Below are 27499 nucleotides of genomic sequence, written 5' to 3' on the forward strand. Positions count from 1 at the left end.
AAACTATTTCTACTATTATTTATTTATTTATTTATTTATTTATTTATTTATTTATTTTAAAAAAAATTTATGTGAGAAACTATTTCTTTGGGGAAAAGAAGTTACTGACCGGAAGAAACTGGGGGAGGAGAAAAGCTCGCTCCATGCAGTTTTCTGGGCCACTAACTATAATTGCTCCCCTAACAAAATGGAGAATGAGGATCTTGTGGGAAGATGTGTGTCTGACGAAATACTTGGTATGAAGGAGCTCATCCTGGGAAGAAGTGGGGCATTCCTTCAGGAGATGGAAAGCTCCTGGTACTGGGTTATTTAATTGTTAGAAATTGTTACTTGCAACAGGTGGAGTCTGGCCGGAAATGGCCTGCATAGTGAATGCTGGGGTGGAGACTAGTTATGACTTATTGCCACCAGTGACATGAGGAAATATGAGATCCTGGAGTCCAGTTTGTTGCTTGGAAGTCGTTGAGAACTAGGATCTTCCGTCTCTGAAATTCTTTCTTCCACATGAAAACATCAGGTAGACTAAACTAAGGGTCTTAATGGTGGCATAAAGGGAAAGGGCGTAAATTGTTGGGGGGCTGGATTCATTGTGGGCCACACAGGACCTGCATTAAGGGGCATATAAGGACTAAGCAGGAACCGAATGGGATTGGTTCATGTTGATTGGAGGGAGAGGCATAATGGTAAGCTGAAAGCCTGAAATGTCAATTTTCAGCAACATCACTTTATGCTAGCATAAATACCAAATCTAAAAGATAATTTTGGTACTAAGACATGACATACTGACTCAGCAAATATTCAGAGAAATATTTAGAAGGCAAATGAAATCAGAAGACTTCCATAGTAAAAGGGTAATAATGGTTGTCTTCATTTATTGTTCCATATACTGGATAAATGTGTGCTACAAATAAATAACATGTTTAGATATCTTGAACTAAAATAGCTCATGAAACTGAACATGAAATCTAGCACTCATGGCTTTCAAAAGTAGATGTTTTGAAATGTTAAATGAAAAACTGCCAAGGAAGCCAAAAACAAAAATGTTAGAAATCCTTTAACCTAATCTTCGAATGAAGGCACTGGGAAAATCTTCCAGAACATCTCGAAATGATTGAGGAACATATTTTTGGTTGGATTATCCGCAGACATCTGGAATAAAGTTCTGAGTTAAAAAAATATGTAGAACAATCCAACATGGCTTTTTAATGTCTGAATCAGAAGCAAGAGATACATGCTATGTGGGAGGGGAAAAATTAAGCCAGTGTATGTGGAAAAATAGGAATGACGGTCACCTTCTTCCTTTTTCAGTAGAAGGTACCTGGGTGAGTGCCCCTCATATGTAGACTATAATTATCCTTTTCAAATGACCTCGTGTAAGTAGTATTTTATTTGATATTAAAACAGTGCTGCAGCCTTGTGATATTTTCAGGATATTGGACAAGACATAACAATTATTTTGAAGAGTTCTTGGGATGGCTTAGTTGAAATAACTTTCAGGTTGTTATCCCAGAAAAGTGATGCTGTGTATATAAAGTACAGAAGAGAAACCAGTTGGACCTGTACTGCTTTGAATGACAAAACAATAATTGGAAGTGGCTGTCAAGGTGTGGAGGCAGGAGTTATCTGGTGATGGGCTCCAACTTGTCCCAAATCCTTGGGTTGCTATAGATTCATATAGATAATTGTTAGGAAAATGGGGACAATGACAACAAAATTGTGAAGCCTCACAGCTCGTCTGCCAGTGCCTGGGACTTGTAGAATGGAATTAAAGGAATTACAAGCATTGAAAGAATTTCCCAAGGCACATCTCTTCTCTCACTGAAATTTTACTGATAGTTATATTGACAAGCATGCCAAGTTCTCAACTACATTTATATTTTGACAAGAACAAGAGTGGCAGGTTGCGCATAATATTAATTTATTAGTTTTATTCTCATTATCAGGATAGAAATCAGCCCGGTTTCCAGCTCAAGCCTGTTTTGTTTGTTTGTTTATTGGTTCTTTTGGTATTTATTTGTTTAGAGGCTATCAACTCTGGGTGGCTTATGTGATAAAAGACCAAAGAAAGAAAGAAAATCCTGACCATTTGGAAGGGATAAATAAAACAACCTAAAGAAAATTGACAGCCACCTAACAGCTGCCTTACCCCAAAACTAGAGCAAAGCCAAATTTTCAGTGACGTGTGGAAAACCCTCTGATTGGGAACCATGGGAGGAGAGGGAAGATATGCTTCCTGGGTGACACTCTGCACTTGTAGCACGTCCAGTGTCCCATCTTCCTGGGCAGATATCGGAGATCAACTGTCCCTCAAATAGCCAAGCCATTTCCCATGAAAGGCTTTACAGGGCATAACCAGTACCTTGAAATGCACCCAGAAGGCAACTGGTAACCAGTGTAAATCGTAAAACAACAATGAAATGTACTGTGGTATATGTAAGTGTAAGCTGCCCAGAGTTATCCAATGGTAAGATGGGCGGCCAATACATTTCATACATACATACGTACCGGCTGTTGCTTCTGCGTGATCTTCAAGAACTGCCCTAGGTATAGCATGCTGCAGTAGTCCAGTCATCGGGTGAACAAAAATGCCACCTTTATATAGTCTGAGGGCAACATTTGGTAAGCCAAGACGGGTGCCCCCCACCCCCCAAAAATCATGTCTGATTCCTGGCAAGTCATTGCAGTTTTCTTGGCAAGATTTCTTCAGGAGTGCTTTGTCATTGCCTCCTTCGTAGTGCTGAGAGAGAGTGGCCCAAGATCACCCAGCTGACTTTGTGCCCAAGGCAAGACCAGCACTCACAACCTCCCTGCTTCTAGTTGATCCCTTCCTTCACTGGTTGAAGCTTGTGCTTGGTGTGATTTAGACCTTTTGGATTTGGATGCACAATCAAACTAGAATTAGTCAAAACAAAATTTTGATTTGGTACAATGTGTGAACTACACATATTTTCTCAAATTTGCATTTCACCGTTGGAATAGTGCAATTAATATGCATTGAAATCCTCAAATTCTAAATACACTTGCCTTTATACGAACAGGACACAATCTGTCTTTTTCAACTTGTTTGATGAAAATGGACTGTGGGGTATATTCTAAAAGGTTTTTAGATTACGCTGGAAGTGTATGAAATGGCTCACTTACAAAAGTTTATTTGCATTAATAGTCATGTACTCGTCCCAGCTTCTGCCAACCTAGCAGTTCGAAAGCACGTAAAAATGCAAGTAGAAAAATAGGGACCACAACGGTGGGAAGATAACAGCGTTCCGTGCGCCTTTGGCGTCTAGTCATGCCGGCCACATGACCACGGAGACGTCCTCAGACAAGCGCTGGCTCTTCGGCTTTGAAACGGAGATGAGCACCGGCCCCTAGAGTCGGAAACGACTAGCACGCATGCGCGGGGGAACCTTTACTTTTACCTATGTTCAGAAAATGTATACATTTCAGAAAGAAATCTGAAATATGTTGTTACTAGGTAGCAGGCCATGAAAGCAGGAAACTGTGAGTTCAAGTCCTGCTTTAGCCATGAAATCCAGCTGCCCTACTTTGGGCCAACCACTCTCTCTCAAAGAGAGCTTTTTAGATAATTTTGAAGATTTGGCGTGAAGGGTAGAAAGTTTCAAGCATAGTTTTACACAGTAATGGTGGCATTATTTAATTTACTTAAACTCCCAGAGGTCATAGACAAGCTTTTAACTATAGCTGCAGAAATATTTTAGATTTCCATAAGCACCTGTTGGGCTGCTGTTCATATTGTCTACCAGAAATCAGATAATTGTATGGCTAATAAAATATTTTATAAATCAAAGTGAGAAAGTATAGACCACAGTGTTGCTCTTCTGGCTAGATAAATGGAATTGTAATTGAACAACACACTCTTGCTCATATCTACTAAGCAGTCTGCTCACTACGTAGGTAAATTATTCTTAGACAACTTCATTGATGAAAAATAAAAGAAGAAACTGAAACTGAAGGTCTGACCTTTTTAAAGTTTCTTATCACAGCTAAAAAGATCCAACATTGATAAAGACTGAGGTTTGAGGTAAGACCTCTTCACCAAGGATCAAGAATCTCAAATAATGAGAGGCGTTGTAGGGCTTGGTTAAGTCTGTGAACGTTAAGTCTGTGAACGTTAAGTCTGTGAACGTTGTCCATAGGGTTGCGATGGGTCGGACACAACTTTGCAGCTAACAACAACAATAACATGCATATCGGTCTATTATCCCTGAGCATCTTTGTTTTCCTCTCCTTTTGGGAAAAAATGAGAAAAGCAAGAAGTTCTTAATGATAATTTGGGAGAATTTTGATTTCATTATATACTTGCGCCAGCTCTTATCCGCTCCTCCCTTCTATAGTGTTGTGTTTGTCCATAATAACAATACCTCATGGATAAAGTGAAAATGATAATTTCAGAAAAGCTGAGTACTATACTATAGATATCCTTTAACTGATATGTTTTGGAATTGACTTTGTAGGGCAGGCATACTTTTTCTGCAATTGTTGTTTCTGTTTTTGGCCCATAGAGTGATAACATCACCATAATAGGCAGAGGGAAGTCTTTTAGATATAATATTGAGGTGGCTTTAGAATTAAGACATCCATTGTGATTCTTATTTAAGGAGAGAAGTTGAAAAAAACCTGCTATTGAAAATTAGCTTTTTGGCCACTGAGGGATGGATGTTTTGTTGTTGTAAAACAGGAGTTGAAAGGTACATGTGGTCCTTGATTTGCCCCTATATTATTAAGCCAGGATTAAAGGTAAGTCAACAACAACAACAACGGCAATATATATTTATAGATGTCATAAATTATGAGGTATCCCTTCTCCTAATGTGTATTTGGGTAAAGGTGTGCCTCAAGTATGAAAAAATTGAATTTTACAGATGGCATCCTCCATCCCTTAACCGCTGCACCATCAGGGCAGCACGGTGGCTCAGTAGTTAAGATGCTGGGCTTGTTAACTGGAAAGCCGGCAGCCCAAGTTTGAGACCCCAGCGCCACACAATGGGGAGAGCTCCCATCCTCGCCCCAGCTTTTGCCAACCTAGCAGTTTGAAGCATGCAAATGTGAGTAGATAAATAGGTACCACTTTGGTAACAGCGCTCTGTGACATCATGCTGGCCACATGACAACGGAAATGTCTTGGGACTCTGCTGGCTCAGTGGCCATGAAACAGAGATGAGCACACCACCCCTTATAATCAGCAACAACTAGTGGAGTAAAATTGACAGGGACTCCTTTACCTTTACCATCCTCTATTGTGATTGCAAGTCAGGTGCAATTAGTTATTTTGGATTTCTGGAATTGCATGAAAATACGGTTTCCACTTGAGGAAAGGGTAAAAACTTGCCGATTCAGACAAAGTTTGTTAATCTAGTTTGTGCAAGTCACTGTGAAAAGTCAGCATAGATCTAATCTCTGTATCTTGTCTGAGGCTTATCAGAGTCACATGGCTGAGATGGGTGGCCAGAGGAATAAATGCTGTTCTGGGTAATGATGCACGGCTGTGCCTCTTTTGAATGGTGTGTCGTTTGGTGTTCTGTTCTCCTCAACTTATAAATCGTTCAGAAGAGGAGGGAAGCAAAGGAGTGTTGAGTTTTACCTGACTGAAAGATTGGAATAACATTTTCTGAAATGTGATTTTATTGTGATATCTTGAGAGCATAGAAGAAGCCATCTCTTTATTTATTTATTATTATCATTGTACTTTGTTTCTTAAACTGTCAAGGGTGTTAATCAGTTGTGCACTGTGTGTGTGAAGTATAACTGGCCACTCAAACATTCAAAATGATCATGGACTCAAAAAAAAGTTATTTATGACCTGTCCTTGAAGTTATGACTGCCAACCCAGTTGGTCACATTTTGAGCACTTGGCAACTGGCTTGTGTTTACAACTGGTTGCAGAGTCCCGTGGTCATCTGCTTGTATTTTGTGACTTTTTTGCTGTTTTCTGGCAAAACCTGTTCTTTGGATAAGGTGGATTTACAACCACATAATTATTAAATATACCTGTGTAGATTCCCCAACTTTTAAAAAGGTTTCTGGATTACATTTAATCGCAGAATAATCAAGGCTTAGACGTTCTATATAGCTAACATTTAAAGCAGTGCAAATTATTTATTTATTTATTAATTATTGGGACTTATATGCCGCCCTATCTCCCGAAGGACTCAGGGCGGCTAACAACAATAACATACAATAAAAACAGAAGTTAAGATAAAATTAAAATTAAAGGCCCCTGTACAATAAATTAAAATTAAAATTAAAATAAATTAAAAATTAGAGTTAAAAAATTAAAAACATAATTAAAATCCCTGTCAGTCCAGGTCAGCCAGGTGGAAAAGGAGTGTTTTGATGCCGCGGCGAAAGGACTGGAGATCTGGGGCCATCCGAAGCTCAGGGGGGAGCTGGTTCCATAGGGCTGGCGCTCCCACAGAGAAGGCTCTCCCCCTGGGGGTTGCCAGCCGACATTGTCTAGCCGACGGTACCCTGAGAAGGCCTTCTCTGTGTGAGCGTACTGGGCGATGGGAATTCATTCCCGGCAGCAGATGGTCCTGCAAGTATCCCGGGCCTAAGCCATGTAGGGCTTTAAAGGTAAGTACTAGCACCTTCCCCTTCATGGATTACTGCCTTGTCGTGGCGAGGGGGCTTGCGTAATTCAATGAAGCTATGAGCTATGCCGTGCAGGGCCACCCAAGACGGAAAAGTCATAGCAGAGAGTTCTGACAAAACGTGATCCACTGGAGAAGGAAATGGCAAACCACTCCAGTATCTTTGCCATGAAAACCCTATGGACAATACCAAAAGGCAAAATGATATGACGCTGGAAGATGAGCCCCTCAGGTCGGAAGGCGTCCAATATGCTACCGGGGAAGAGCAGAGGGCTAGTACTAGTAGCGCCAGAAAGAATGAAGCGACTGGGCCAAAGCCGAAAGGACGCTCAGCTGTGGATATGTCTGGTGGTGAAAGGAAAGTCCGATGCTGTAAAGATTTTTTTCTCCATAGGAACCTGGAATGTAAGATCCATGAATCAAGGAAAGCTGGACGTGGTCAAACAAGAGATGACAAGACTAAACATCGACATCTTAGGTATCAGCGAACTAAAATGGACAGGAATGGGTGAATTTAATTCAGATGGCCATCAGGTATACTACTGCGGGCAAGAATCCCTCAGAAGAAATGGAGTAGCCTTCATAGTCAATAAAAGAGTAGGAAAAGCAATACTGGGATACAATCCTCAAAATGACAGAATGATCTCAGTTCGAATCCAAGGCAAACCATTCAATATCACAGTAGTCCAAGTCTATGCCCCAACCACCGGTGCTGAAGAGGATGAAATTGACCGGTTCTATGAAGCCCTACAGCACCTTGTAGAACTAACACCCAAAAATGATGTCCTTATCATCATGGGGGATTGGAATGCTAAAGTAGGAAGCCAAAAGATAACTGGAATAACAGGCAAGTTTGGCATTGGAGTACAAAATGAAGCAGGGCACACAGGCTGATAGAATTTTGTCAAGAGAATACGAGGGTCATAGCAAACACTCTTTTCCAACAACCCAAGAGACGGCTTTACACATGGACATCACCAGACGGTCAACACAGAAATCAGATTGACTATATGCTCTGCAGCCAAAGATGGAGAAGCTCTATACAGTCAGTAAAAACAAGACCAGGAGCTGACTGTGGCTCAGACCATGAGCTTCTTGTTGCAAAGTTTAGGCTTAAATTAAAGAAAGTAGGGAAAAGTGCTAGGCCAGTCAGGTATGAATTAAATCATATCCCTGTTCAATATACAGTAGAGGTGACAAATAGATTTAAGGAATTAGATCTGATAGACAGAGTGCCTGAAGAACTATGGACAGAGGTTTGCAACATTGTACAACAAGTAGCAACCAAAACCATCCCAAAGAAAAAGAAATGCAAGAAAGCAAAATGGCTGTCTGAGGAAGCTTTGCAAATAGCTGAGGAAAGGAGGGAAGCGAAAGCCAAGGGAGAAAAAGAAAGATATGCCCAATTAAATGCAGAATTCCAAAGAATAGCTAGAAGAGATAATGCCTTCTTAAATGAACAATGCAAAGAAATAGAAGAAAACAATAGAATAGGGAGGACCAGAGATCTTTTCAAGAAAATTGGAGAGATGAAAGGAACGTTTCATGCAAAAATGGGCATGATAAAGGACCAAAATGGCAGGGACCTAACAGAGGCAGAAGAGATTAAGAAGAGGTAGCAAAATTACACAGAAGAACTATACAAGAATGAGCTTAACGTCCCTGATAATCACAATGAGGTGGTCACTGACCTCGAGCCAGACATCTTAGAATGTGGAGTGAAGTGGGCCTTAGAAAAGCTGAGCAACAACAAAGCTAGTGGAGGTGACAGTATTCCAGCTGAGCTATTCAAAATCTTAAAAGACGATGCAGTAAAAGTGCTACACTCAATTTGCCAGCAAATTTGGAAAACTCAACAGTGGCCACAGGATTGGAAAAGATCAGTTTACATTCCAATTCCAAAGAAAGGCAGTGCCAAAGAATGTTCAAACTATCGCACCATTGCACTCATTTCTCATGCTAGTAAAGTTATGCTTAAAATTCTACAAGATAGACTACAGCAATATGTGGATCGAGAACTACCAGAAGTACAGGCATGATTTCAAAGAGGCAGAGGAACTAGAGATCAAATTGCTAACATACGCTGGATCATGGAGAAAGCTAGAGAGTTCCAGAAAAACATCTACTTCTGCTTCATTGACTATGCTAAAGCCTTTGATTGTGTTGATCATAACAAACTGTGGCAAGTCCTTAAAGAGATGGGCATACCAGACCATCTTATTTGTCTCTTGAGAAACCTATATGCGGGCCAAGAAGCAACAGTGAGAACTGGACACGGAACCACTGATTGGTTCAAAATTGGGAAAGGAGTCCGGCAAGGCTGTATACTGTCACCTTGTCTATTTAACTTATATGCAGAGCACATCATGAGAAAGGCAGGGCTAGATGAATCAAAAGTTGGAATTAAGATTGCCAGAAGAAACATCAACAACCTAAGATATGCAGATGATACCACTCTAATGGCAGAAAGTGAAGAGGAACTAAAGAGCCTCTTGTTGCGGGTGAAGAAGGAGAGTGCAAAAGTTGGGTTGAAACTTAACATTAAGAAAACCAAGATCATGGCATCCAGCCCTCTCAATTCCTGGCAAATAGATGGGGAAGAAATGGAGGTAGTGACAGATTTCATTTTCCTGGGCTCCAAGATCACTGCAGATGGGGACTTTAGCCAAGAAATTAAAAGACGCTTGCTCCTGGGGAGGAAAGCCATGACAAATCTAGATAGCACACTAAAAAGCAGAGACATCACCAACAAAAGTGCTTATAGTCAAGGCTATGGTCTTCCCAGTTGCAATGTATGGCAGTGAAAGCTGGACCATAAGAAAGGCTGAGCACCAAAGAATTGATTGAAGCCTTTGAACTATGGTGCTGGAGAAGACTCCTGCGAGTTCCTTGGACTGCAAGGCGATCAAACCGGTCAGTCCTAGAGGAGATCAACCCTGACTGCTCTTTAGAAGGCCAGATCCTGAAGCTAAAACTCAAATACTTTGGCCACCTAATGAGAAGGAAGGACTCACTGGAGAAGAACCTCATGCTGGGAAAGATTGAGGGCAATAGAAGAAGGGGACGACAGAGAATGAGGTGGCTGGATGGAGTCACTGAAGCAGTAGGCGTGAGCTTAAATGGACTCCAGAAGATGGTAGAGGACAAGAAGGCCTGGAGGAACATTGTCCATAGGGTCGCGATGGGTCGGACACAACTTCGCAACTAACAACAACAACAACAACAACAACTAGCACCTTAAATCTTACATGGAAGTTGGGTTCAAAATACATCTCCCCCCAAAACAAATATCAAAATTGCTCTTGTCTGCTTTTGTTTCTTAGATTGAAATTTTATCATAGGACAAACATGATTTGACCACACCACAGTCCATCAGTTTGGACTGTGGTCATTAACACAGTAATTAAGGGGGGATTTGCTTTTTTGGGGGGGAAGAGACTACTATATTTGTGTAGAAAAAGACCTGTTGGAGATGTAATAAGGATAATACTTCCTTAAAATACTTTTTTTTTTCAATGATGTATATTTATTAAATTTTGGGAGAAAGTAAATATATAAATACGACTTTACCACAAAATCTAAAATTTTAAGGTAATATTCTCTTGAATTACACACCTATCACATGGAGTTTGACAACCAGACAATGTAAAGGGATCCTCTGTGCCCTTATTATGGCCACAAGACTGAGGTTGCAGCATTGGAGTGATAAGTTGCCCTTGGACTGAGGACCTGGTTGCCACCCATGAGCAGATGACCTATAGACCTAGAGGAGTATAACAAGATATGGGACTCATTTATGCAGAATAGATAAAATATGTACAATGTTATACTTTCTTTTTTCTATGCATTTTTCCTGGGGGGGGGTGGGTAATTTTTCCTGAAAATGGGAGGGATCTGATGGTCTGCCAGCAAGGGCTATCAATTATCAATCTGTTTCTCTTCTGGAACCTGTCTGATGTTGAGGGCATATTGTGATTAGATTATGAAATAATCTAACCAAAGAGAGAAGCAACCTGGAACTAAGGAGAAATTTCCTAACAGAACAATTAATCAGTGGAACAACCTGCCTCCAGAAGTTGTGAATGCTCCAACAGTGGCATTTTTAAAGAAGAGACTGGACAGCCATTTGTCTAAAATGGTATAGGGTTTGCTGCCTGAGCAGAGGGTTGAACTAGATGACCTCCAAGGTCCCTTCCAACTTATTCTTATTCTTATTGTTATTGTTATTGTTATTGTTGTTGTTATTGTTATTATTATTAAGTATTAAATATCTGCTGTCTGAGTATTCTGCACCCTCAGCTTTAGAAGAGTTTAGGGGGTGCTTGTGAATGGAATTGGGGGAGGAGAGAAAAAAAAGAGGATTGTTTGGTTTGCATGAATGGGGGGACCTGCAAGAAAGAAGAAAAGGATGAGAATTTCTCAAGATTGCCAGTGGGCTGTCACAAGACAGTAAGTGGTTGTTTTGGGGGTAAGAGTTCCGTCCTTAGGAAATGATTGAATACTCAAGATTGACATAATTAGAGGAGGCTTGAGGGAAGATGAAATAGTTTTATTTCAACTTATCTGAGGTTAGAGGACATTATATACATTTTTGTCCTAAGCAGATGGTTTCTTGATCAGCACAGCTCCACTATTGAGGTCCAGAAGAAGGTAGAACCAAATAAGACATTCCACCTTGGTTACCCAGTGGATCTGTTCGGTTTCCAGCAGTTGCGTGACATTTTCCCCAGCATGGCAGACACCACGTCGCAACCTTCATTGATCTCTAGAATAGCAATAACACTTAAACTTACATACCACTTCCCAGTGCTTTACAGCCCTCTCTCTCTAAGTGGTTTACAGAGTCAGCACATTGCCCCCAACAATCTGGGTCCTCAGATTGATGGAAGGCTGAGTCAACCTTGAGCCAGCCAGGATCGAACTGCTGGCAGTCAGCAGAATTAGTCTGCAATACTGCATTCTAACCACTTTCAGCTCTTTACGCTGCTGTGACTGGTTGGCTATTTTACTGGCTGAATTGCAAAGGAAGTTACTGGATTACCATCCTGCACCATGACCCTCGATTTCTTGTGGATCGTGATGAAGCGGAGAGGGTCCTCTGCAGTGTCCGCTCAACTGCTTACAAACCAGGTCTTGGCTCCACTTGGCTCCTCTGAGCAGCCAGACAATGCGAGCGAGGAAATCAATGCATCATTGAGGGAGGAGGGAGCAGCGCCTTCTTCCTTGAAAAAGGAGGCACTGATGTGCAGCTGCTTGAAGGGGCTCCCTCTTGATCCAGCTGTGTTAAATGGCTGTCATCCCTGTGCCCAACCTTTTTAGGGAATATTTTAGAGGAGAGAGGGCCCTGCTGTTTCATAGAAAGTGGTCAGAGATTGGGTATGGCATTGGTTTCCCTTAGTCCTAGTAAGAATAGAACTGGAAGGGACCTTGGAGGTTTTCTAGTCCAACCCCCTGCTCACACAGGAGACACTGTACCATTTCAGACGAGTGGCTGTCCAGTCTTTTCTTAAAAACCTCCAGTGATGGGACACCCATCGCTTTTGAAGGCAGGCTGTTCCACTGGTTAATTATTCTCACTTTTAGGAAGTTTCTGCTTAATTTCAGGTTGCTTCTTTCAATAATAATAATAATAATAATAATAATAATAATAATAATAATAATAATAATAATAATAATAATAATAATAATAATAATTAATAAAGTTGGAAGGGACCTTGGAGGTCATCTAGTCCAACCCCTGCTCAGGCAGGAAACCTTATACCATTTCAGGCAAATGGCTGTCCAGTCTCTTCTTAAAAACCTCCAGTGTTGGAGCATTCACCACCTCTGGAGGCAGGTTGTTCCACTGGTTAATTGTTCTAACTGTCAGGAAATTTCTCCTTAGTTCTAGGTTGCTTCTCTCCTTGACTAGTTTCCATCCGTTGCTTCTTGTCCTGCTCTCAGGTGCTTTGGAGAATAGCTTGACTCCCTCTTCCTTGTGGTAGCCCCTGAGATATTGGATCACTGCTATCATGTCCCCCCTCGTCCTTCTCTTCGTTAAACTAGACATACCCAATTCCAGCAACCGTTCCCTATATGTTTTAGCCTCCAGCCCCCTAATCATCTTTGTTGCTCTTCTCTGTACCCTTTCTAGGGTCTCAACATCTTTTTTGCATCGTGGTGACCAAAACTGGATGCAGTATTCCAGGTGTGGCCTTACCAAAGCATTGTAAAGTGGTATTAGTACTTCACTTGATCTTGATTCTATCCCTCTGTTAATGCAGCCTAGCACTGTGTTGGCTTTTTTGGCAGCTGCAGCACACTGCTGGCTCATATTGAAGTGATTGTCTACTAAGACTCCAAGATCCCTCTCACAGTTACTACTATCGAGCAAGGTACCACCTATACTATACCTGTGCATTTGATTTTTCCTGCCTAAATGCAGAACCTTACTTTTTTCACCATTGAATTTCATTTTGTTAGATAGTGCCCAGTGTTCGAGTCTGTCCAGATCCTCCTGTATCTTAAGCCTATCTTCTGGAGTATTGGCTATTCCTGCCAGCTTGGTGTCGTCTGCAAATTTTATGAGTTCCCCATCTATCCCCTCATCCAAATCATTGATGAAGATATTGAAGAGCACTGGGCCCAGAACAGAGCCCTGGGGCACCCCACTACACGCTTCCTTCCATGTAGATGCGGTTCCATTGAGGACCACACGCTGAGTACGGCCTGTCAGCCAGCTACGAATCCATCTGGTGGTAAAGCTATCTAACCCACATTTTTCTATCTTATCAAGTAGTAGGTTGTGATCTACTTTATCAAATGCCTTACTGAAGTCCAAGTAAATTATATCTACAGCATTCCTCTGGTCCACTAGTTTTGTCACTTGGTCAAAGAATGCAATAAGGTTTGTCTGGCACGATCTGTTTTTGACAAAGCCATGTTGACTTTTAGTGATGACTTTGCTTGCATCAAGGTGTTCGCTGATTTGTTGTTTGATTATCTTTTCCAGAATCTTCCCAGATATCGAGGTCAGGCTGATAGGTCTGTAGTTTCCTGGATCTATTTTTTCCCCTTTTTTGAAGATGGGAACTACATCAGCTCTCTTCCCGTCCTCTGGTAGTTCCCCAGTGCTCCAGGATCTTTGAAAAATATAGTTCAGTGGTTCTGAGATCACATCTGCCAGTTCCTTGAGAACCTTGGGGTGTAATCCATCTGGTCCTGGTGATTTGAACTCGTCTAGGCTGGACAGGTGCTCATTTACCATTTTCTTGCCTATCTTAACTTGCGTTTCTATTCTGTTTTTTATGGCACTGGTTTGGGTAGGTTGGACTGTTTTTTCCCTTTGTCTAAAGACAGATGCAAAAAACGAGTTAAATAGTTCTGCTTTCTCCCTGTTGCTTGTCACCTTCTTGCCACTTTCCCCCACTAATGGACCAATCATTTCCTTCACTTTTTTCTTGTTTTTTATATGTTGAAAGAAGCATTTTTTGTTATTTTTGACTTTGGTCGCAATCCTTAGTTCATTTTGAGCCTTAGCTTCCCTCACTTCATCTTTGCAGGCACGGGCTGTTTGCTGATATTCTGACTTAGTTATGTGCCCTCTTTCCAATTCTTATAGTTTCCATCCATTGTTTCTCATCTTGCTTTCTAATGCTTTGGAGAATAATTTGACCCCCTCTTCTTTGCGGCAGCCCCCCAAATACTGGAATACTGCTCTCATGTCAGCCCGAGTCCTTCTTTTCTCTAAACTGGTATACCCAAATCCTGCAAATGTTCTTCATATGCTTTTGTCTCCAGGCCTTTAATCATCCTAGTTGCTCTTCTCTGCACTTTATCACCTGTGATACTGTATTATACGCCAGGGTTGGGAATCTGGCACTCCTCTTCAGTGGCTCTGCTGCTTTTTAAGAGGGCCTTTCCACTCAACATTAGTGGAGTAGCCCTTGGCCATTCCAGTGTGGGGCACCTCAGGGCTCCTCTTTCTCGTGCTTTTTGCCATCTGATGAAGCCACTGAGAAGAAGGGTCATCCGTCAGTTAGAAATCAAACAAGTCAGATTCTCAAATCATCTGCTTCTCTGATGGTCCCTATACTTTCTTTAGAAATTAAACTTTTCGCACGGGGATAAAGTGCAGAAGATACAGAGCACCTTGTAGCTTCTCCAATGATTGGAAGGACCAGATGTATCTAGTAGCACCTAGCAATACATTGCTTATATATAAAAGGTAAAGGTTCCCCTGCACATGCGTGCTAGTCGTTTCCGACTCTAGGGGCCGGTGCTCATCTCCGTTTCAAAGCCGAAGAGCCAGCGCTTGTCCGAGGACGTCTCCGTGGTCATGTGGCTGGCATGACTAGACGCCAAAGGTGCACGGAACGCTGTTACCTTCCCACCGGAGTGGTCCCTATTTTCCTACTTGCATTTTTACGTGCTTTCGAACTGCTAGGTTGGCAGAAGCTGGGACGAGTAACAGGCGCTCACTCTGTTACGCGGCACTCGGGATTCGACCCGCCAAACTGCCGACCTTCTGATCGACCAGCTCAGCGTCCTAACCCACTGAGCCACCGCGTCCCTTTTTGCTTATATATAGTTACCCTGAATTCTCCGAAATTCTGGCCTACTGCAGGCACAGAACGTCATGCTTTCATTTCAGGGTGTCTGGGTTTAACTTTGCACAGAAAGATGTTGTAAAAGATAGCTGCTGGGATTTTTTTAAAAAATAAATAGAATAAATTCTTCTAAGCTCCTCTGACATATTACTGAATATTGGCCTTTAATTTCTGTTAGGAATTTTTTAACAGTAAATAACAAATATATAAATGATTGATTTGCATTCATTGCATTATTTTCAACATCTTTAAAATGGATAGAAAGATGCTCAATGCTTGTAGCTGGATAGAGATTGAATTTATTGAGCTGTCTATTAGACTTGTATTCTTAATATTTACATTATGGAGTTGCAAACTGATGTGACACTTTCTTGACTATGTTGTGATAAACTGAAAGCAAAGGTGATAGCTGGAGCTGTTTATTACTAGGCTTACTGTGTGGGTTTTAGGATTAAATGATAGCACAGAATATGAAGCTGTATATAAAAGGATGGAACAAATATGATGCTTGTCTTGCTTATTTAGCTTCTGAATGTCTGGAGAAACTAGCAAGGTGGACCAGTGATCAAAACAAACCAACAATGCTAATAAACTAATCTCTGAGTGAAGCCACTGTGAGGGTCCGGGAGTCTGCTAATACAGTTACCCCAGTGCTATAATTTTTAAAAAGTTTTATTTAAAGAATTTATCATCGAAAAACTCTAGGCAGCTAACAATACAACGACATAAAACAATGCAAAATAGAAACAATGCAATGCAACATGACGCAGCTGAGGTGCCTAGGAAAATTCTTCCTTAATGCATCATCATGCACATAGATATGGCTCTGCTAACATCCTGGCCTCAAAGCCTGAGGGACAAAAACAGGCCTTCTGTAATTTCCAAATGCTGACAGGGTTGGGGCCATCCAGATCTTAGGCTGTTCTAAAAGACAGGGGCCGCAACAATGAAAGCCCACCTCAGGGGTCCTGTCTCTCAAGAGGAACACAGAACAAAATGCCTCCCCACCAGATCTGGTAGGGTGAGTGGAAACAACCCGAGACAGGTAGTCTCACAGGAAGCGTGGATGTTACTAGGCAGGGTCTTATAGACATCACCCAAAACCTGGTATTGCATCCAGAAGTCTACTGGAAGTTAATGCAACTCAGAAAACAATGATGTGGCATGGGGAACTGGGTTACGCCCTCAAACTTGTGTTTGCTGCTTCCAAATTCTCTTCAAGGGAACTCTTATGTTGAGCATATTGCATAGTTTGACTGGGAGATAATGAATGCATGAGTAAATGCAAGTACAGATGGCCCTTGGTTAAGGACCACTTGTTCAACGACTGTTCATTAAATGAATGGTGCTTAGAATTGGTTCTTGAAGTTCTTGCCTTTGCAGCATCGCACCGTCATGGGACTGCAGTCTGAGTGCTTGGCAACCGGCCCAGATTTCCAGCCACTGCAGTGTCCCCTTGATCACAATTTGGGACCTTCTCTGCTGACTTCTCACAAGCAAAGACATTGGGAAAGCCTGCAGGGAGTCGGATGTTGCGGTCACATGAGGTCCTTGCTTAACGACCTGCAGCAAATGGTAACCAGGATCTGCCAGAACTGCTGTCAGTAATTGTTATTGTAATGCTTTACAACCTCATCGCTTAGCCATGGAAATTCTGGTCCCGGTTATCGTTTCTAAGCAAGAGTCTTTCAGTCCAGGAACAGGCACTGTTGGAGCAACAAGGTGATTTTCTGTAAAGGCCATACTGGCCTGTAAAGGCCATGTGCTACTTGCTCCTGAAATAGGAATTACTCCAGTTGTGCACCAATCCTACCTGCAGGAGTAGCACCTCCTCCAGAATCAGTAATGGGAAATTGACTGACTGTTCAAAGTTAACGACGCCACTGAAAAAAGGGACTTATGCCCGATTTTTCACACTCACAACCATTGCAGCATCCCCATGGCCACATGATCAAAATTCAGACGCTTGGCTACTGACTACTATTTGTGACCATTTGCAGTGTCATGCGATCACCTTTTGTGGTTTTTCTGACAAAGTCAGTGGGGAAGCCAGACTCACGTAACCACCGTGTTACTAGCTTTCATTTAACAACTGTAGCCAGAAAGGTCATTAGACCTCACTTAACAAACGTTTCCCTTAGCAACAGAAATGTTGGGCTCAGTTGTGGTCATAAATTGAGATCTACCTGTACTTGGTCTTTCTAGGGTTGAGTCGAAGCCTTCTCTTCATTCGTAGCCTTACTTGGCCAGGCACAGGCAGATACGTTCAGCTCTTGTTCAGCTCTTATTCAGCGCGCTGCTGATCTGTCATCCTGTGCCAATGAATGACCTCACCCAGCAGCTTCATGTAGATGTTAGGTAGGAGTGGAGCGAAAGCCAGTCCTGAGGCAGACTGCAGTGCCGCTGGACCTCCCTCCTCTACCAGCCCTAATTGGAACCAGCCTCAGAGGAGACAGAAACACCGTAAAACCCTGGCCCTCCACTCCTAACCCCCTAAGCTGATCCAGGAACTAATCCATTCCAGCCATTTGTTAGGTTTTAATTGTTTAAAAGCCATGTAATGGTAGGTTAGGAGGAGGAAAAAGAGCTTGATCAGCAACAGATTGAACTCTCCTTCACCTCTCCAGTTTGATCCCTAAGGATTTCCACACCAGGTGGAACTCCATGTATTTGTCATTCGGCCGGCTGCAAAATCAGTGGGCAGCTGTGCAGTACGTGCCCAGATGTCTTTTTGACACACACACACACACACACACACACACACACACACACACCATTGGCCAAGGCGGTTCCTGTGCTTCACAACAAACCTCTTGGTAGCAGATGCAGCTGACTGATGAACCTGACTGCTGCTTACAAGGTTCCGGGGGAAACTGTAGGAACATCTGGTCTCCAAGGATGGGTCTGGAGGTATGTGCTGGGTGAAGCTTAGGTGGTAAGCAAGCCCTCGCGTTTGTCAGGCCCTACGCTGAAGAGGGAAGGGTGCATTGTATGCACTGCAGTCATGTTCTTTTTCAGTGGGAGGTTCTGATTGCTGAAGTGGCTCAGGTTGAGGAAAGGCGATTAGGAGCAACTGGCTGAGCTGCATCTCAGGTAATCCCAGGGAACTGCAAAGCAAGCAGATAAATGCAGTTAGAATATATTTGCAGAGGCACACCTTGCACATTCATGCTTGCACTAATGTGCATCATATACGAACGTTGCTAACTTCGCTGAATTTACAGAAGTTGTAAATGCAAAGAGCACCACAGGGCTAATGTTTTAATTGGGTTTCTAAATTTCATGTTTACATGCACTCCTTTTCGTAGTCTTACATTTGGTTGGTGTCCTGGAGTTGAAACCAAAGGGAGAGAAGATCTTGCCCTGCGTTCCTGTTGTTTCTTAAACCAAACACCTTTGAACTCTTTTGAGTTTTGATCCATCGAGAGTTCAGCCATCCTGAAACATTCTGAAGGCCTGTTTTGACCAGAACCACAAAAGAAAGCATCTTTCCTGTTTTGCACATGCAAAATATATAATATATATAAAATATATCTCTTTTGTGGCGATCCAAATGGGTACATGATTTTGCTAGTGGAAGGGCCACACTGTCTTCATTATACTGTTATTTGTACCTTGCACCAAAATCCAATGGCCCTTCCCTGATGCCCCGGATAAAAATATTTTGTTGTTAGTTGCGAAGTCGTGTCCGACCCATCGCGACCCTATGGACAATGTTCCTCCAGGCTTTCCTGTCCTCTACCATCTTCTGGAGTCCATTTAAGCTCACGCCTACTGCTTCAGTGACTCCATCCAGCCACCTCATTCTCTGTCGTCCCCTTCTTCTATTGCCCTCAATCTTTCCCAGCATTAGGCTCTTCTCCAGTGAGTCCTTCCTCCTCATTAGGTGGCCAAAGTATTTGAGTTTTAGCTTCAGGATCTGGCCTTCTAAAGAGCAGTCAGGGTTGATCTCCTCTAGGACTGACCGGTTTGATCGCCTTGCAGTCCAAGGGACTCGCAGGAGTCTTCTCCAGCACCAGAGTTCAAAGGCCTCAATTCTTTTGCGCTCAGCCTTTCTTATGGTCCAACTTTCACTGCCATACATTGCAACTGGGAAGACCATAGCCTTGACTATACGCACTTTTGTTGACAGGGTGATGTCTCTGCTTTTTAGTGTGCTGTCTAGATTTGCCATGGCTTTCCTCCCGAGGAGCAAGCGTCTTTTAATTTCTTGACTACAGTCCCCATCTGCAGTGATCTTGGAGCCCAGGAAAATAAAATCTGTCACTACCTCCATTTCTTCCCCATCTATTTGCCAGGAATTGAGAGGGCCGGATGCCATGATCTTGGTTTTCTTAATGTTTAGTTTCAACCCAAGTTTTGCACTCTCCTTCTTCACTCGCAACAACAGACTCTTCAGTTCCTCTTCACTTTCTGCCATTAGAGTGGTATCATCTGCATATCTTAGGTTGTTGATATTTCTTCCAGCAATCTTAATTCCAACTTTTGACTCCTCTAGCCCTGCCTTTCTCATGATGTGCTCTGCATATAAGTTAAATAGGCAAGGCGACAGTATACAGCCTTGCCAGACACCTTTCCCAATTTGGAACCAATCAGTGGTTCCGTGTCCAGTTCTCACTGTTGCTTCTTGGCCCGCATATAGGTTTCTCAAGAGACAAATAAGATGTTCTGGTACTCCCATCTCTTTAAGAACTTGCCACAGTTTGTTATGATCCACACAATCAAAGGCTTTAGCATAGTCAATGAAGCAGAAGTAGATGTTTTTCTGGAACTCTCTAGCTTTCTCCATGATCCAGCGTATGTTGGCTATTTGATCTCTAGTTCCTCTGCCTCTTCGAAATCCTGCCTGTACTTCTGGTAGTTCTCGATCCACATACTGCTGGAGTCTAGCTTGTAGGATTTTAAGCATAACTTTACTAGCATGAGAAATGAGTGCAATGGTGCGATAGTTTGAACATTCTTTGGCACTGCCTTTCTTTGGAATTGGAATGTAAACTGATCTTTTCCAATCCTGTGGCCACTGTTGAGTTTTCCAAATTTGCTGGCAAATTGAGTGTAGCACTTTTGGATAAAAATATAGGAGGTAGCAAGATCAAAGAGTTCTGAATTTTTTTGTTCCTCCCTTTGCTGGCTCCTTGCAACTTACTCGAGAGATTTTATAGTCTAATAAATGTGGGTTTGTCTATAAGACTAGCTTGTATTTTGTATTTTTCAGAAGTGTGTAGGACCATGTTCATCTTTATTTTGCCTTTCATTTTCATCAAAGTATGGATACAAATACTGTATTGTATATACCATAATAACTATGATACTTGTGAAACAAAGGGTCTAAATGTAGTGGATGTATGGAATAATCGTGACTTGTAATACTGAGAAATGGGGAGGGAGAAGACTGGGAAACTACAGATAGGTTAATTTAATGTCTATATTGTACAAGAGATTAGAATGAATGCATGTCTGAAAATTTTGAAAACATTGCTGCTGAACAAATCATGTCAAACTCAATTTATCTCCTTTATTACAGAATGAATACTTTGATAGACCAAGGGAATGCTAAGAATGTGGTATATCTTAAATACAGCATTTGAAAAATTCTCTCATAATCTCTCTTAAGTTTAAGACAGAGAAACGTTAATTGGTTGGTTCTGTGACCTAGTAGATCATATATAGTTGAACCACATTGAAGGTTGTTCATAAATGGTTTTGCATCATCCGGTAAGGCTGTTCCAAATGGAGACCAGTGCTATGCAGCGTGATGTACAGGATACATTGGTTTAACTGCAAAACCAACTCACACTGCAAAATGAACCCAGGAAGGTTGAACATTGGGCCAGATCCAAAGACAAGAATTCAGTGGTGAAAATATTTTGTTCACTTTATCTGAAGCAAATTGCAAATACACAGGTTATAGAACCTAAGATAGGCAGTAGTGCATGTGATCAGTATCTATGACTCCCGGTGGCCCACAGACTGAATTTAAGCAAACAGCTGAAAATTTCAGCGCAGTCAAACAGCTTTAACAGAAGAGCGCATGGACATCATAGTACTCTGCACTGACTAGCTTGTACTTAGAATACTGTGCTCAGTTATGGACAATATAGTTTAAAAGGAACATGGCAAAACTGGAGTGGGTTCAGAGGAGAAAGGCATAATAACAAGTATTAACTGGGAGCCAAGTCCTGTATGTAATAGTTAAAAGAACAGCGAAAGATTGGCGGGAGAAGGAGAAGCTGACAAATATTTTGAAAGATTTCCATGCGCAAGAGAGGGCATAAAGCTATTGTCTGTTGAAAGCAATAGAAAGATAAGAGATGGAAACTGATATAGATTCAGACAGCACTTTAGAAAGAATTTGCTGACAGGATGGACTGCTAAGCAGAGGAACTGTCTGTCCACTGGTTTTACACACACACACACACACACACACACACACACACACACACACAAACAGTCCTACTGCTTTTTGACGGAAGTTTTTTAGAGCAGTGGCCCCCAACCTTTTTTTTTTAATCCCATTTATATCCCGCCCTTCTCCGAAGACTCAGGGCGGCTTACAATCTAAGAAGCACAAATCAATGTGCTTAGCAGTAGCCTTCATTCTATGTATATGCCTGCTTATTAGGGCTTTCACACACACCCCCAGTGGCATTATTACAAAGTCAGCTTAATTGCCCCCAACAATCTGGGTCCTCATTTTACCTACCTCAGAAGGATGGAAGGCTGAGTCAACCTTGAGCCTGGTGGGATGCGAACCTGCACTAATTGCAGGCAGCTGGTGTTACTTAAGGAGGCATTAGCCCACTGCTCCACCAAGGTTCTTTTGGGCACCAGGGGCCAGTTTCTTGGAGAAAGTTTTTTCCACAGACCCGGAGGGAACGTGGTTTTGCATGCTGCTGCATCCCATGGATGGGGCTGTGCTTGTTTGTGCAGCCTGGTTGTTGGGAGCCCCTGTTTTAGAGCTTAGAAAAGTGGAATATGAAGCATTATAAATAAATCCTGGCAAAAATAAGATGATGAAATTTACCTAGGTTAATTTTTATATAAGATTAAAGAAAATTTTTCCCAAGCTGGTTTATGAAGTTAAAATCACATGGAATAAATAAAACATGATAAAGAAGTGTGATAATCAAACTTCAATAAATGCAGCAAACACCAGCCGCTAAAACTTTTTTCACAATAGCTAAGATCAGAGCATTAAACCTCAAGGGAAGTTGTGAGCAAATTAATAGGCTTATAAAATTGCAAACATTTATACCTTATACTTTAAAAAAAACCTGCTCTACCCTTAATCATCTGCATAAGATGTTTGGTGGCTAACTCAAATTTGATATGCTCAAATCGAGGAACTATCTGATTTCCTTATTTCAGGTTGGGAGAAAAATCTTGGCTTATAAAAACCCACCTGATCGTTATAACCTTTTTAAAATAGCATCACATTGAATACATAGCTTTTTATTTCTATTTCAGTTTAATTTCAACTCACGGAGGAGACAAATTGCATAATGTTTAATGGGACTGTTTATTAACCTGCAGGTGCCTTGTTTTGTTCACAGAAGTTATTTAGGGGGTTGTTTTTCTCATTCTTTCTTTCCTGCCCATGTGGACAGAGCTAAGATTCTTCAGAATGTTTGTGATCCTGAGTAATAATTATGAAGGTGGTGACTTCTGCATCAACCACAGTGGAATGTAAGGAGGGATGGTTTGCATCTGGTAATGACACTTTGTAGGTTGCTGAATGGCACGTGGGGTTTGGCTGGGAAGGGCATGGAAGAAAGCTTCCTCCTTTGCCTCAGCCATATTGGAGCAACGCCTTTGCCTGACTTTGACCTGTAGCCAAAGAATCTGCGTTGGCCGGATGCAGGACTGGTTGGAGCGGCTCTCCTTCTGCCTCTGGCCGAATGCAAAGTAATGCATGCTTGTGTAATGGCGATCAGGACAGCTTGAAGCCCTTTCTACGCATAACGTTCAAACAATGTGCTAGCTCATGTTTGCTGCTTGCCTAATCATACACAACATAGATGAGCCCAAGGAGTATGGCTGTGGCTGCTGCTTCTGGGGAATATTTTAAATATGGATCATTTCTACTGTTTGCCTCAAGCTCCAGACACCTCCTTCACAATCAGTGGCTTTTCTTAAACTGCTGCTATCATGCCTAATGCAATGAAAAGTATGCACTTCCTTTTTTATAAAATTGTACCACTGTTGTACTTAACACCAGACATACAACTTTTAATGTGAGTAGTTTGTGCAGTTGATTTAAATTATGGCCCAGGGAAGTTAGCTTTTGTAGTCGGTATTTGGCTTCTCTCTTGTTTCTGGACAGAAGTATCTTTATTTTTATTGCATGGTTTTATATATGAAACTCAAGGTGGTTTTCAAAACAACACAACATCTACAGTTAACAAAACAAAAACTCTACAATTAAAATCAGGAAGGCAACCCATGGACCATTATGTCCAGATATTTGGTGCAACAGCTAGGTTTTCAATGGTTTATAAAAGGCAGGAAGATTGATATGCCTTGTATCTCAAGAGGTTATATGTTCCATTGCACAGGGACAGTTGCAGAGAAGATTCAATAGAACCCACACAGACACACACTCCCTTGGCTTCCTGGCATGGGACCCTCGTGTGTCTCCAGGTCAAGTGGGCCAGCTCTTAAAGAGAGGGAAGGTCCTCTACATGTTAGAAGCCAAAGACCCAGGACTTTCAACTGGAGCCAAAATAATTCAGCAGCCATATGATGAACAGTCTGTCGCTCCAAATATTCTGGGCATGTTCTGGTAGATTCACTTTCTCTAAGAGGCTGGTTCTAGCGCTTGAATCAACCCATGTCTCGGAGATGGGGTGGTGGGGGGAGCCTTGGAATGTTCCAGGAACAGACCTGCAAAAAAAATATGGAACACAGCTTCCAATAATGTATTTCTGTGTCCCACCCTTTTATATTAGCAGTTGTTGTCTCACTCTTCTTTGTAGCACAGGACACTTCTATAGCAAACCTTGACTATTCCATGTCTTTATGGGATTCCTCCAGAGTACACGTGTATGTGTGTCTTATGCCACACACATAATAGAATAAGCCTCATTTAATTCAATGGGACTTTTCACTGCATAGATACATATGAGATGCTATGAATACAGTGGTACCTCGGTACTCATTGTTAATTGGCTCTAGGTAGAGCAGTGAGTGCCAAACAGATTTTTTTCCATAAGGAATAATGTAGTGAATGAGTCACAAGGGCAGCCAATACCGACAGGTTCTAACTTGTGCGTTGAGTACCAAACAAACGATCGAGTACCAGGACAAAATTTTCACATCAAAATGCATTGAGTACCAAATTCGATGAGTTTCAAAGAAGTTGAGTACCAAGGTACCACTGTATACTGTCTGATGTGGCCAGGATATTAAATTACATTATGTTTTCCTCTTAGAAAGTAAACTATTGCATAATGTATCAATGCTGGAAAAGCACTGTTTTCCAATGAGCATTTGGATGTTTTGATTATTTTTTTCCTGGTTTTTTTAATTTATTTACTCCTGGATGAAGACAAGAGCTTTTTTCTCCCCTGAAACCTGATCTTCAGCCATTGGCTGATGCAAAGATTCAGCCACAGCAACTGCCATGGAATTCTGAATCTCAGCATTCTGCTTTTTCCCACAGAAGGATTGCATAGCAGCTATCCTGCCTTTCTTTCCTCAGTTTATTTTTTAAAAAAACTAGTTACTTTCAGCAGGCTAAGGGAACTGTAAGGTTACTATTTATAAAATCAAACTTACTTTGTAAGAACCAACTGTAACATGTCACAGAATGACAAAGTGTGAGCCTTTTTCCCCCCTATGTTCCTCCATAGTTACAAAGCTCAAGTAAGTGTGGTTTCATGTTGGCTTGGATTCAAGCTTGTTTGGGCATAGCCACCAAAATCCTAGATTTAAGTAAATCAAAGCAGTGGAAGTTATGTTGATTTTTAGCAGGTCTAAGCATGAATTCAGTCTATAGTTTTCAAGTTCTTTAAAGGATTCTTGTATTTTATTTGCAGTTGCAGTTGCTTGCAAACAAGCTTGGAATGATTGTTTTGAAAAGTGGCAAAATAAACAGCAACAGTATTACTAATAGATTTTTGCCTCTGTCATATTGCCCTCCTTTAGATTGGTTATTTGGCTTATTCAGAATTGTAAAAAAGTTTGCTTTTGTAATAGGAATTATTTTTAGATTTGGTAATTAGGCTGCTACATTTGTCCAATAATTATATTCTTTACTTGTATCAATCATGTAAATGTATTCAACACAATCTCTGTATCGCATGATAAAGATGTATTATTTTAGGGAGGGGGAAAAACACTAATCAATTTATTTGGTGATGCAGAATTCTCCTCCCCTTTCTTTTTTTTAATTAATTAGCATTCTCCCTTAGGCCAGCCAACTCCCCCCCACCCCCACCCCCCGCCGCCAAAATCTACTATTTTATAGAAGTGTCTTATAGAACAGTCATATTACTAAAATTACTAAGAGCCATTTTCAGGATCATACCTGAAGGTAGCAATGTTGCCTAGAGTAAAATTGTTGGATTTCTTTTCCCATTGTGTTAATCATTGCACCTGCTGGTTGTTAGCTAAAAGAGAGAATGGGTCAGTCACAAATCTATTCCTGTAGCACTCTTCACTTCAAAAGTTTGAAAGCATGCAAATGTGAGTAGATGAATAGGTACCACTTCAATGGGAGGTAACAGTGCTCCGTGACATCATACTGGCCACATGACTATGGAAATGTCTTTGGACAGCACTGGCTCAGTAGCCTCGAAACGGAGATGGAATTGCTGCCTATCATCGGCAATGACTAGCAGAGTAAAATCTGCAGGGACCCCTTTTATATCTTCACTTTGCCTATATTAATTAGCAAAACAGTCTTGGAAGGGTATGTTCCTTTTGTTCCTTGTAGCTGAACAGCCAGTAAGCCTAAGAATAAAAATGGTTGGAGAAATTAACAGTTGAAGCACTTCTGCACTGCATTCACCAGTGGGCCAAAAATTATTCTCCCCTATGGACAAAGCTGTTTTATATCTCCTCTGAAATGGTTCCTGCGTAGGAAGCCTTGTCTTGTATCTGAGTAGCACTGGACGATGCCTGGGTGGGTTAATCACTTCTCTTGCAACTCTCTAGGTGATGTAGCTGATCCTCAAGCTGTTGGACACAATAGATAGATGTTAGGCCACTCTTTACATTTCTGCAGTGGTAGGAACGACTTCTACCTGCCGCCACTTTTAAATCATCATGAGCCTGCTTGAACTCTATGTCTTCAACTCAGGTGAGATCTTAATACCCTGGCTAAGCTTCACTTGTGAGTTAGATATTTTTCAGTGTTCACAGAAACGTTGGTCCAATAGAGTTGCCTGCAGATGCTGTTTCCCTACAGAATCCTTCACTCTGGAATAGGGTTAACCACAAAAGTACCCCCGTATGCTGGCAGTTTCCTCCTGTGGGCAGCAGGAGACGGGGCGCTTGCAACCATATTTTTCAACATTCAGAATAGTTGGCTCTGAATACCATATGCTGTACTTCCAGCAAATCGATTTAATCTTCTGTGTTGCACCACGTCCATACAATGCACTGGGTAGTTGGTAATCACAGAGATTGGCTTCGTGTTTATCAAATCCATTTTTCAGTAAATAAGGAAGATTTTTTATTAAAATGTCAGTCATTCTCACTGGAAAATGTAATTTTCATTCGACAGCAGTGGCTTTTTAGAGGCTGAGATTGATCGGGTATGGGATTTGTTTTTAGCTGTATGAGAGACATGCTTCAGGAAGTGTGTGTTGTTTTTTCACCAGAAAAATCTGAACTCCCTTTTCTACACTTACTCTTATAACTACTTTTGTACTTAAGCCAGCTATTTTGAGATAATGAAAATTTATCTGGAGGTGTTAACAAACATGTTCGTGGAAGTTTGGCCTTGATATGGCTATATTTACTACCTACATTAAGCAACTTTATGCTTATTTAATGTGCCTTTTTTGAGATTTTTATTTTTATTTATTTATTTTATTTATTTATTAATGGGACTTATATCCCGCCCTATCTCCCGAGGGACTCAGGGCGGCTAACAACAACAAAACTTAAAGGTCTCTGTACAGTAAATTAAAATTAAAAATTGAAATAAATTAAAATAAATTAAAGAATAGAGGTAAAATTGTAAACATAATTAAAATCCCTGTCAGTCCAGGTCAGCCAGGTGGAAAAGGAGTGTTTTGAGGCCGCGGCGAAAGGACTGGAGATCTTGGGTCATCCGAAGCTCAGGGGGGAGCTGGT

At 41.5% G+C, this 27499-nt stretch overlaps 1 protein-coding gene across 2 annotated transcripts in view; it reads left to right on the forward strand.

Annotated features, from left to right (window-relative positions):
- Positions 1-27499, forward strand: part of USP7 (ubiquitin specific peptidase 7) — a 90350-nt gene that overhangs the window by 8416 nt on the left and 54435 nt on the right. The window contains exon 2 of one of the 2 annotated variants that reach the window (XM_081338112.1): positions 26354-26498. The exons of the other annotated variant lie outside the window; for it this stretch is intronic. Coding sequence (XP_081194238.1) covers positions 26465-26498 — 34 coding nt within the window. The 5' untranslated portion in view covers positions 26354-26464. The remainder of the gene's footprint in view (positions 1-26353; positions 26499-27499) is intronic. 2 annotated transcript variants of the gene reach the window in all.

Source organism: Vipera berus (genome assembly GCF_964194415.1).
Source record: "Vipera berus genome assembly, chromosome: 13".
Classification (NCBI taxonomy): Eukaryota; Metazoa; Chordata; class Lepidosauria; order Squamata; family Viperidae; genus Vipera; species Vipera berus.